General features: G+C 38.3%; 1 protein-coding gene across 4 annotated transcripts in view; it reads right to left on the bottom strand.

The window, feature by feature from the left end:
• The window catches only part of DCC (DCC netrin 1 receptor), a 1,140,843-nt gene that overhangs the window by 733,406 nt on the left and 395,062 nt on the right, over positions 1-12,375 (bottom strand). For all 4 annotated transcript variants that reach the window (XM_045458871.1, XM_045458872.1, XM_045458870.1 and 1 more), the window contains exon 2: positions 6,253-6,573. In XM_045458871.1, coding sequence (XP_045314827.1) covers positions 6,253-6,573 — 321 coding nt within the window. The remainder of the gene's footprint in view (positions 1-6,252; positions 6,574-12,375) is intronic.

Below are 12,375 nucleotides of genomic sequence, written 5' to 3'. Positions count from 1 at the left end.
AATTTTGAGAGTATTCAAGGGCCTTGGGATACATTTCCCAAACTGCCTGACCAGATGAACTTGACCTTCCAGGCAACATTCTTATATTTGTTCCTGCAGAGAAAAGGAATATGAGCATTTTTCTTGCTGGTTCCTTTATATAACATTTGAGTGACCTGAGGCAATATAGTTTATTCTCCCTTCTCTTAAGACAAGCTCCTTTTTCTGTTGCCTTTTAAGTAAAAACGTAAAGGTCAGATTATCATTTCACAAAATGCTCCATTCTGCTGAGACCATTCTAGCTTCTCTCACCATAATATGTGTTCACTAATTATTTCATAACTCATTTAAATGGGAGGCATTCTGGAAGGGAATTCACCGCAACAACTCCTCAAGTAACTAATTATTTTTTTTTTAAACACAGGGGAATTTTAATTATAATGCCTGTGTTATTTAAAAGCAGTGTGTGACAATTTGCATCTTGAAACATCTATTGTAATAGGGAAGAAAAAAAAATATATGCTCCTGAATGAAATAACAATTCAAGTACAGGCAATTTAGTTGCCCTTTTATTTCCTTGATTTTCAAGAAACGGAAAAAAAAAAAAAAAAAGCAAACTGAGCCTGAATTATAAAACCGCTTACAAAGATGAAAAGATAACAAAAATCTTGCCCCTAGAAAGAATATATACAAGCTTATTTTTAATGTTACATGTTCTATCTCAGGAGAGATTTATCATGTGTCATCATTTAATGTATAGCTATGGTAGAAAAATCTCTCATTTTAGAAGAAAACATCCAAATCACAGTGTTTTCCCACAGGGAGTTGATATTTTTAAGAGATTAAATGGATAAATAAAACCTATTATTATGGTGTTATTATTATTACGACAATGACTACTACTTTCCCTCAGTTTATATTTTGGAGAGTTTTATTGGTTAACAATAAATGACTAGGTGGCTAACCAGTCACAGTTTCCTTACATCTAGTCCTTAGATTGAGAAGCAAAGTGATAAGGGACTAGGTATGCACTAGAGAATCTGGGTTCCAGACTCTGACTGTAGAAAGTCGCTACCTTTTTTTTTTTTTTTTAAACCCATTTTGTTTTCTATCAGTTTGCATATCTGTTATCTCAGAGCCTTTTTGAGCTTTATGAGGTAATGGGCATTATGCCTATGAATACGTGTGCAAAGAGCAAAGTATTATAAAAAATAGGTCAGTGGTTTTAATAGTCAAGATGTAAGTACTTAAAAATTAACAAAGGAAGAATCTACCTGGATGCAAATGCTCTATAATGTATCTTGCTGTTAGTGTCCCTTCAGCTGAGGAGAAGGGGCTGATCCCACTGCATCCCCAAGAGTGTTTACAAGCAGAGGTGACATGTAGGTTCCAACTGTGATCCTCCTAGCCCTGCAAGAGAAGTGGGTGGGCAAGGGGCTTTGTGGTTGGGGGGGTGTTTGGGGTGCCGAGGTGTGGTGGTGGTGTCAGGGAAAATAAACAAGACGGTACTTTCATGATTATTCAGAGAAGCTCTGCAGTGATAAGGTTTTCTTACACATTGGCATAGACTTCACCCGACAATGGCTGTACCCTGCACACCCCCACCCCCACCCCCCCAGAGGGGAGAGGGTTATGTTAAACTCTCAGTCTAGGCCAACTAACTCCTATGAACTCAGCTTCAGTGAATCTTTTTTCAGTTGGAAGGACATGATAGAGGCTCCATGGAGTAGATTGGCCACCATCTTTTTTCTATAATGGTAACAGCAGTTGCATGATCTAGAACTCCTGGTCTGACCAGCACAAATTATATTGGCTTCATTGACAGAATACTAGATCAAGTTGTGAAAAATGAATCTTGTAGTCAAACAGATTTTGGCACAGCTTGCCAACAAACTGCATAGATTCAACTTTTTTTGAAAACTCAATTCAGGCTTGCCAGTTTGTGCTTGTAGATTGCAAAAGCAGATATCTGATCCAAGATGACAATATTTATAGCTCAGGATTTGTAGCCTATATTTCTTCCTCCCCCAAACCTCTCCAAAAAAAATGTCTTATATCATCACAGGAGAAAACTCAAAGTTGTCATTTCCTAATAATAATAATTGTAATAACATAATAATATCCATCTTTACACAAGAATCTACTCTGCACTAGGCCTTTACATGCTAAATGTTATTGAAAAGCCACCACAGCCTTAGGAGGTAGGTTGTTATTATGTTGATTTTACAGAAGACAATCCAGAGTCTCGGATAGCTGGCAATATCTGGAGTAGGGAAGATGTGCTTGGCCTAATGCAAGCTCATATTGATGTTATGGGTTTCAGAAGGAATGAGGAATTGGCATGTGCATTTTCAAAGCAGCATATGGTATTCCAGTACAGTCTACCTTCTAATTCCATAGTCCTCAATAGTTTAGGAATTTATAGACAAGTAAGATATAAATCAGATTATCCCATTCTGTCCATCAAGGAGGTAAGTTTAATCTTATCAAGAAAAAAAAAAGTGGAGGAGGAGAAGGAAAACAAAGGTGACAATGATGGTGTAGGGTCCAAGGGCAGGCTGCTCCATGATGGACCATTATGGCTCAAGAGAAACTTCTGACCCTCCCTTAACTATATAGAAGAATCTAAATTGGAAGTCCTTCCCAGAACAAGGATTATTAGCAGAAACAAATTTTATCTGAAAAATTTTGCCATTCGTATGGGAGGCCAAACCTCTAGTTACCAAACATCTGTTCTTCTTATTGCCCTGTGAAGCGCATTCTTTTCCTCTGAAATCCCAGACCCCTACCCCCTTCTCTTTAGTTCAGAATGACATATATGACTCATTTTGTCTGTCTTTGGAATCTCCATGTCTGTGTGGATTCCCTGTATGCATTCAATTAAATTCTATTTTCTCCTAGTAATCCATCTTACGTTAATATGATTCTTCAGCCAGCTGGATGGACCTGTGAAGAAGACAGGAATTCTTGCTCCCTGGCAATGGAAACCTCTCTCTATATGGCATAAAGCTCCCTGTCCTCACTGGCAAAACAAAGGCTTAATCAATAATTACTAAACATGCCTGACACTGTGACAGGTATAGAGTGGTAAGCGAAGCTCTGCAGATGAAGTTGGGCTCTGCTTCTCTCTTTACAAGTCTCAATCTAAGGGCTCCTGGGTGGCTAAGTCTTTTAAGCATTCGACTTCGGCTCAGGTCATGATCTCATGTTTTGTGGGTTCCAGCCTCATGTCAGGCTCTGCACTGCCAGAGCCTGGGATTCTCTCTCTCTTCCTTTCTCTCTGCCTCTCCCACATTCTCTCTCTCTCTCTCTCTCTCTCTCTCTCTCTCGTAAATAAACTTAAAAAAAAAAAAAAGTCTCAGCCTAGAAGTCTGAACAGGAGTATCCATGACAGAGAAGTACTGCACCATTTTAGACTAGAGCTAACTGAGTATAAACAAAATTCCTAAGTTTCACCAGGACTGGCCAAGTTACTTTCAAATAGAGCAATAGCCCTTCCTGATAGAACTCACAATTACAGGATATGCCAATGGTCAGTAGCTTGTTACACAGAGATTTTTAAAAAAATGTTTTAATGTTCATTTATTTTTGAGAGAGCGAGGGAGAGAGACGGAGCATGAGTGGGGAAGGGGCAGAGAGAGGGAGACCCAGAATCTGAAGCAGGTTCCAGGCTTTGAGCTGTCAGCACGGAGCTGGTTGTGGGGCATGAACTCACAAATCATGAGATCATGACCTGAGCCAAAGTCAGATGCTTAACCAACTGAGCCACCCAGGCACCCAATACACTGAGACTTCTAATAAAATGTTGGATGGGACAGTAGCCCTTGGTTTATCTTTCCAACTCCCCTCCCTTCTTCAGCTAAGTGTGCACTTAGGTTTAAGAGGTTGAAGAGTATGTGAGAAGTTCCTCGAAAATAGGATGAATGGTATGTGGCAAGACCATTGCATAAAATGTGCTGATTGGTTAAAGACAGATTTCATTTGCCACATTTCATTTTACCAAAAGGTACTTTGAGAAAGCAAAAATGGAAGAGGGACAGTATTATTTTAAATGGAGTCTACACCACACCTGAGAGTGCAAAACAGGTTTTTTGTTCCTTTCTTTCTTTTTCCTTTTTTTTTTTTTTTAACTGAAGCAAAGCTGACTCTTACCTTTTAGTGGTGACTGGTTTATTGACTGCTAATGCTTTAAAAATGAGATTAAATCAGGCCCATGGTCTTTATTACAAGGAAGATATATGCCCCTCGTGCATTCCAGTGGTTTGGCAATCTTAACCTCGACAGACATAACATTGATGTATGCTGTGTTGCCCAACAGCATGGTAAGTGTTTAAAATGCTGTGAACAGCCTTATTGCCTTGAAATGATACAATCTAATATTAGATTGTAACTCAGTGACTGAATCTGCCAGCTGAACCTTCTACAGAATACCAAAGTTGAAGCCACTTTATTTTAATATCTCATAGGGAAGGAATCATTCTTCATTTCCCCATTGAAACACAGCACGTAAAAGTGAATCTAGATCGCAGGAAAGCTGAAACCACAACAAATCAGGCCATTTTCATTAACAGCACATATGCACCTGCCTTCTGGAATAGGGTGTTGAAACACCAGCCTAGCTCATTCAAATTGGCAGAACTACCTTAGCACCGTGGGCAATTGACGGGTGGGATCTGAGTGTCCAGAAATTCTTAAGCTGGAGAAAATCAAACCATACCCTCTCCACTTTGTTTGAACATTCTGGGGAAGCAGTTTTTACCTTAATCCTCAGCACTTCTTCCACTTGTTCCTTTTGATCAATCATAATTAACATAGACTTTCAATCCTCTCTACACTTCATGCACATCAATCAAATTTCAGACACCCATCAGTCAAAGGAGCCAGGGGGTTGAGAGCCTTGGTTTGCATGATCGGAACGCCACCTCACGTGTTTCCTGAGTTAAGGGGACTTTCTGAAACCATGCTTCAGTCTGTCAGTGTTAAAGCAGGTGGGTTCTCAGGACACAGTACTTTCGAATGCTAAGACCAGGTCAGTCCTGGTTAAAGCAGGATGGTTGACCACTTTATCTCTAGGTGAGCCCGGGGCTCACCAGGACATCTTTGCTCAGGCACAATCTGGTTTGTGATACTCTTTTGTGGCATGACACTGGATTTAAACAGATTGCATATCCATAAAATCTAACTTTTATATCATCACCTGACCAGAACATCTCTTGGAGATTTTAACTTCCTCACTGCCTCAGTAGAAGCTCTGCCCAACTGTCCTAGTAAATGTTATTGCTGAAAATGAATCTTCATTCTCATCAGTATTCTGGATTTAGACTGAATGGGACCTGGGAAAAGAAGCCCATACCAAATGGCTAAATGATGGCCTACTAGCTTAATTTTATACTGAGACCTAAAGATTAAGTTTGAAAGTAGCCCTTCCAACCTGTTTACCCATTTGAAAGCCTAAACTTATTTCATGTTGGATCCACGTGCCTTGTACTGTACCTCATGTCAAAATTAAAAGAAAAAAAAAAATCAAAGCCCAATTTGTAGCCAAGTCATCACAGAAACAAGTAAAATTTTTATTCTTCCCCTTGTATGTCCAACATTTCAGAGGCCAGAAATTAATAATGATTATTAGCTGCCCTCTAACTAAATTAAGTGGATCAGAGAGAACAATGTCCATGGATTCCAGAACATCTAATACTATGTTTTTCAGGGTCTCTACCACCTGAAAATATTCAGATGGAAAGGAAAAACTATTCATCTTATTACTTAATTATTGAGTCAACATATTACCAAGCATATTTGGAAGCACGACTGCAATTGCAAACTTTTATTTCTCATTTGAAAGCTATATGTTGCGATCAAGCCATTATAATCAAAATAAAATTCATGACTCTGAAGGCAAAAGAAAAAAATAGCTCTGCAAAATTTCAGCATTAGTGATTCTGTAAAATGGAAGTAATCAGGAAATCCTTTTTCTAGTATTTTTCTACCAATGAAGAGTCCTCCCCCAGACGCAAGCAGTAGATCAATTTGAGGCAGTCTTTGTAAAAATCTCACAATACTATGTTAGTCCTTGAGATCCTACTACTGTTTTCCAAGCAATTAAGGAGAAAAGTCAGTGAAAACTATGAGGGGGTATACATACAGCTTTTTTTCCGTTGGTCCTTTATCTTAAAAATGGATACTGTTTCTGCGGAAATGATTTTCTTATTCTCAAAAAAGGAATAAGAAGGATGGAGAAGGGAAAGGAGAAAAAGGAAGACTCCATCCACTTACCCGCTACTGCAACTTTCGCCGTCCGGCTAATAATTGACCCAGAATCTCCCAAAGATGCCTCGCATTGGTAAAGTCCCTCATCTGGCTTATGGTGCCTGGAGTGGAGTATGTTTTGTATCGACAGAGAGCCATTTGGAAGTTGCTGCTTCCTTTCGTCCATTCCCAAGGCCAGGTGGACGCCATCTTTCTTCCACTTGATAACTGGGATGCCTCGGTCAGACTCAGCAGAGCAGTTCAGGAGGACATTTCCTCCCCGCATCGTGACAGCATCGGAAGGCTCTGACAGGAAGCGCAGGGATGTGAAAGCCTTAATCTGGAAACCTGCGCCAAGGAAACACAGGGAAATAAATATGTTCACTGATTCAAAGAAATCACAGGCTCCAATCCCCTGATTTTTCTTTATAAAACTTTTTCAAAAATGCTGGGGTCTTTGGAAAGCATCCAAGAATAAATGATATTGTGTTAAAGAAGCAAAAAAAAAAAAAAAAAAAAAAAAAAGTGTCCAATTGGGCTAACCAAATTAAGGAAACAATTGACCCAAAAAGTAATAACTGAGAAATTAAAAAATCATACAAATCTAGGCATGGCCATCATCACTTATAGTATAAGTCAATCTTTAAAAATTGAGAGAGAAAAAACTAATATTTTCCAAATAAAACTAGATATATTTTTTAAACTTTTATTTGTGTGTGTGCGTGTGAGAGAGAGAGAGAGAGCGAGCGAGCATGAGCAGCGGAAGGGTACAGAGAGATGGAGAGAGGGAACCCCAGAAAGGCTCTGCACTCTCTGTGTAGAGCCTGATGTGGGGCTTGCTGGCACTCATGAACCACGAGATCATGACCTGAGTTGAAGTCAGATGTTTAATAGACTGAGCCACCCAGGGACTCGAATAAAACTACATATTTTATTTTGAAAACAGTTACTTTTTAAAAAGTTTTTTTTTAATTACAGACAGACACACACATAGAGGGTGAGTGGGGGAGGGGCAGAAAGAGAGGGAGATACAGAATCCAAAGCAGACTCCAGGCTCTGCACTGTCAGCACAGAACCTGATGTGGGGCTTGAACCCCAAACCACGAGATCATGACCTGAGCTGAAGTCAGACGCTTAACCATCTGAGCCACCCAGATGCCCCTAAAACTAGATATTTTAAAGTAACAGTAATTAGTAGTGGGGCAGTAGTCATAGTGCCCCTAAGATTCGGGAGACTTTTTCTATCTCTGCATTTTGATTATAGTATCCATTAAATTAAAAAAAAAAAAAAAATCTACTCAGACATGTTGTTTCATCATCAACAACAACAACAAAAATCAACTCTGAACGGTGTGGGGGAGTTATTTAGAACAAAGCTCAGGTGAATTTTAAAATAGGTAAGAAATCCCACTTGCAGAAACAAGTCAATAATGCTACTACCTAAAATCACAAATCCCTGAAGTGTCTTCATTTCCATCCAAATGTTGCTCCTGAGCCAGGAAATCTAAGTGAATATTATATTTGGTCTCTCTTTTTTCTATAAACATAAATGAACATAAGAAATCAACAGGAGGAAGAGAAAGTCATTTAAGGATCCTGAGGGGGTGAAACCGGTATAATTAGTTAAAGTATATTATATTCAGAGCTACCAGCACAGCATTTAGCAGAGTGCTTGACTGTTGAGTCACAGACTATACCAAGGTCTTTAGGAGGTCAACGGGTGCACCTTTTCTCAAACAGGTGTGCACCTAAAGCATTCGAGTCAAATTACTTTTAATTTCATTTTTAACCATCTCTGGGGGTAGGGATTCTATAATGCCTCTTGGTATCTTGTTTTTAACATTTAATCATTCTTCAAGTATAACTGAATTTTCTACCTTCTATTTAATCTCATATTTTTTTCTTGAATTGCTTTGTGTGAACAAAGGGAGGAGATGGACATTTCTTTGTAAGAATGCTTTATTCTTTTGAAGCAGCATTTAATTTCTTTACAAATACCCCCTAAATTATGTTTTAGCCTTCATGTGTTTTAGGATAACGACCCCAATTTCATTAGCTTCCTTAATTTTCCGTAGTGGAAACTTTTGTTTATTTGTTTTTTGTTTTTACTTTGTGTAAACTTTCTAGCTTTCTATCATTTAAAAGTCAGGCATCTAAATTGCTTATCATCAATATTCTCATAAAGGATTGATCCAGACTAGCTCCAATGGATAGAATTTTTCTCAACTTTGTATATACCCTGCTTTCCAGTAAAGATAAAAGCTGGATAGCTTCTCACTGTTTCTCTGTAATGTTACCTGTCATACCCAATTTTTCTAAGCCTTCTAATTGAAGTCTGTTACTTTTGCAACTCTGTTGAACTTTGCCCAGTGAACTGTATCATTCATTGTCATACACTCATTTCATCCAATGAGACCACTCACCCAAAGAAAGCAGCCAGAACTTTGCTCAAATTAATATATATTATAAAATAGCAGTGAGAATTTAAGTCTACCATAAGTGATATTGGTAAAAATCTCAAAAGATGCAGCTGGGCCCTCTCACTGCCCAGTAAGCTCCCTCCTACCCCTGGATCATTTTAGTGTAGCCAACTTAATTATTACTTCTCATTCTTACATTAAATCGGGAGTCTGGATATTTAGCTCTTGGTCCTGGCTTTGTGACTTAAAGATCAATGACTCAAATAAGTTTTTCAAGTCCTCAGAACCTCAGGTCCTCCATCTGTAAAGTGAGGGCTCTGACCCAAACAATGTCTAAGTTCAACATTTAGTTTGGATACTTTTAGAATTAGTATGGGTTGAAGGCATCCATCAAGTGGATCCTGCTCTAAGCTTGCTGAGATATAGACTGATTTTGCTATAAGTGTCTCCCCCATGTGTACATGATATCCTCCTTTACAAGAAAAGAAACACATGCCAATGAACACTTAGCTCAAGATACCAAGGATGGGAAAGCACAGAGAAGTTCCTATGTCCTTGAATGTCAAGATATGTCACAAGAGTAATACTGGCAATTTCCATACAAGTGGCATTAATAAGGTAGAAATAAATTTAGAATTCAAGACCAGGCAACTATATGAAACAGCATTTATTGCTTTTTGGTTCTTCCTGCAGCCCATATTTTAAACAACAATCTCATGTTGAACACCTTATTTATGTCACAGAACACATAATACACTGAACGCAGCTGTTTATGACAGCATGTTAATGAGCATATGTGCCCATTATCACAAATAAATAATCCACTTAGTCTGAAACAAGGAGTTTATGACAGTTTTCAGTGCTGTGAGTACATAATGTAGGAAAGTTAAATAAAGATTAACTTTTATTCAATACGATTACCCTTGCATTTTGCTGGCAGTTTGAGCTTCTGTGCTCCCGATACCAATTACATTTTGAATATATGGCTGTGGAATACAGGTACCTCACTGCTTTAAGTAACTTGCATTAGTTACTTAGTGTTTCGAAAAGATGTATGTGAGCCAATAGAATCTATGGAGGATTAATAGATATGTCTCCAGTGTGCCTCATTTCAAAGTTCCAAGTCTATGTTAGGCACAAGCTGCTTGCACTCCCTTGGGAGATATTTCACAAAGGCATAAGAAATGTCCCACTAACACAGTATCCTGATTTCAATTTAGGTTGTCCCCCTCCCTCTTCTCTTAGAATGCTAGTTGCCTCGGGAGGGATTTCACCTACCAGTATATTTTAATATGAAATAATTTTTATCAACTACACTGATTTATGTTTGTACAGAGAAAGATAGATGATAAGGCTGAAGAAGACAAAGAAGTAGAAATAGCCTTTGGAGCCTGTAGTTCAAAAATTTGTGGCTAGCATTTGGGCAGGCAGTTTGATGGGGGATAGAACACCTGGGAAATGAGTAAAAGAAATAATGAGAAAGCAAAAGAAGAATGCTTTTCAAAAGTCAACATGAAACTACCTACTTTACAATTTTACAAAGGATTTTGCACTGGAATGACTATTGTGGGGATTTCATCCAGAAGAAAGGCATTTGGAGAAGTTTTTGTTTGTTTTTTTTTTTGGTTTTATTTTATTTTATTTTATTTTTTTTATTTTTTTTTTCCAACGTTTATTTATTTTTTTGGGGACAGAGAGAGACAGCGCATGAACAGGGGAGGGGCGGAGAGAGAGAGGGAGACACAGAATCGGAAACAGGCTCCAGACTCTGAGCCATCAGCCCAGAGCCTGACGCGGGGCTCAAACTCACGGACCGCGAGATCGTGACCTGGCTGAAGTCGGACGCTTAACCGACTGCGCCACCCAGGCGCCCCATGTTTTGGTTTTATTTTTTAGATGCCAGTGATTGTTCTGTTGAACCCCTCAATAGTAGCATTTCTCAGTCTTGCTTCATAAAAGAGGTGGTCTTTTGGCTTGCTGTAAAATTACATAAATTAAATATATTTTGAAGAAATATATTTGAAAATACCTGAATCCCATCCACTAACGAAATGAATGGCTGAGTCTGACAGCAGAGTTCATGATTAGAATGAGTGAGCCTCCCGGCATCTTCTCCCTCTACATATTGGCTTGTGAAGATCTCTAGATCTTTTCTGGGTAGGATTTAGGCACAGAGCCATAGGTGCATTTAACAAATTGGTCTTTTCTTATCTGTGTTTATCTGAGAAAAAGTAATAAAGTGTCATATTGTTCTTGGATGTTATTCTTAATTTTCATCTTCTTCCGAGAGACCATAATTTATAAACAGATAATAACACTGCAAAATCTTCAATGTTTTCCCCATGTAGAGAGGAGGCCTTACTCTTGAGGGTCTGAGAGACCCTAATTTATAAGTAAATAATAACACTGCAAAATCTTTAATGTTGTCCCCATACAGATAGAGAGGAGGCCTTACTCTTGAGGGTGACCCAAAGAAGAAATATTAACATCTATTTGCTTTGGTTTTGTCAGACATAAATATGTACCAGAGATAACACTTCCAGGGATATTCTAAGTTTATATTAATTGAGTATCTAGTAACTAATGTATTTTAGAAACTCACCAAAATAATCAAACAAATAGTAAAAATCTTTCCATGAGCTTAAGTCCCTTTGTGCATGACCTCCTCATATCCTTGTCAATTTCAAAGACCAGTCAGTCACAGAGGCAAACAACTTAGAATGGGGTTTTTGAGGTATGACACTGTATCTACAATATCAAACATTGTTAAGTGTGAAAACTAATTCTTCATAGAGTCAGATATTCCTTCCAAGTTCAAAATGTAAAAGCTTCTAGTGAAGCAATAAAAGCTTAAAAAAAAAAAAAAGAAGAAGAAAAAAGAAAATTATGAAAAGTAGCATAAAAGTAAAAAGCAGCTCCTGAAAATATTTTAAGATTAGAAAATGTCATACAAGTCCCCACAGAATTTGCTATGCATAATTTTATCTCTTTCAAAGCACAAAAACTTTCACTTTGGGATGCTTGGAGATTCAGATGATCCCCAAATTCTTGTAATCAACCCAGAAAACTCTGCCATCGTTATCTCTTCTTAGAAATATATGCTACTGCATCTGCTTCTCTTGTGTTAAGAAAAGGAGATAGAGCCCCACTGAAGAAAGCAAAATTATTCTATGAATGATGGAATACTTTTTAAGTCATCAAACACCAATTAATTACAGGTGCATTGTAACTCTGGACTTCAGTCCAAAAAAAAGTTTATAATGCTTGTGAGCCTTTGGGATGGAAAGGGGGATTTAAGAAGCAAAGCAAAGCAAAGCAAAGCAAAGCAAAGCAAAGCAAAGCAAAGCAACGCAACGCAAAGCAAAACAAAAAAACGCGAATGAAAAGAACCCCTAACTATATGTGAACTTTACTGGGTTTAGGATATCAGAATATAAATTCTGAAACAGTGGTTCTCAAACCATGGTTCCCAGACTAGCAACAGCCACACTGGGAACTTGTTAGAAATGCACAATCTCAGACCCTGCCCCAGACCTACCCAAGCAGCAACTTTGGGGGATAGAGTCCCACAGGATTTAATTAGCCTTCCAGGGGATTTGCACATTCACCAAATCTTGACAGTCACTTCTCCAAAACATCTGGTGGCCTGGACTAGTGCACAGAGGTCCTTGTGTTCTTTGGAGTGTCCTTGTTATAATTTTCTGTATTTTGGAAATGTGCGTAATTTGGG

Source organism: Leopardus geoffroyi, chromosome D3, assembly GCF_018350155.1.
Source record: "Leopardus geoffroyi isolate Oge1 chromosome D3, O.geoffroyi_Oge1_pat1.0, whole genome shotgun sequence".
NCBI classification, from domain to species: domain Eukaryota; kingdom Metazoa; phylum Chordata; class Mammalia; order Carnivora; family Felidae; genus Leopardus; species Leopardus geoffroyi.
This window is presented reverse-complemented; position numbering and strand designations above follow the sequence as displayed.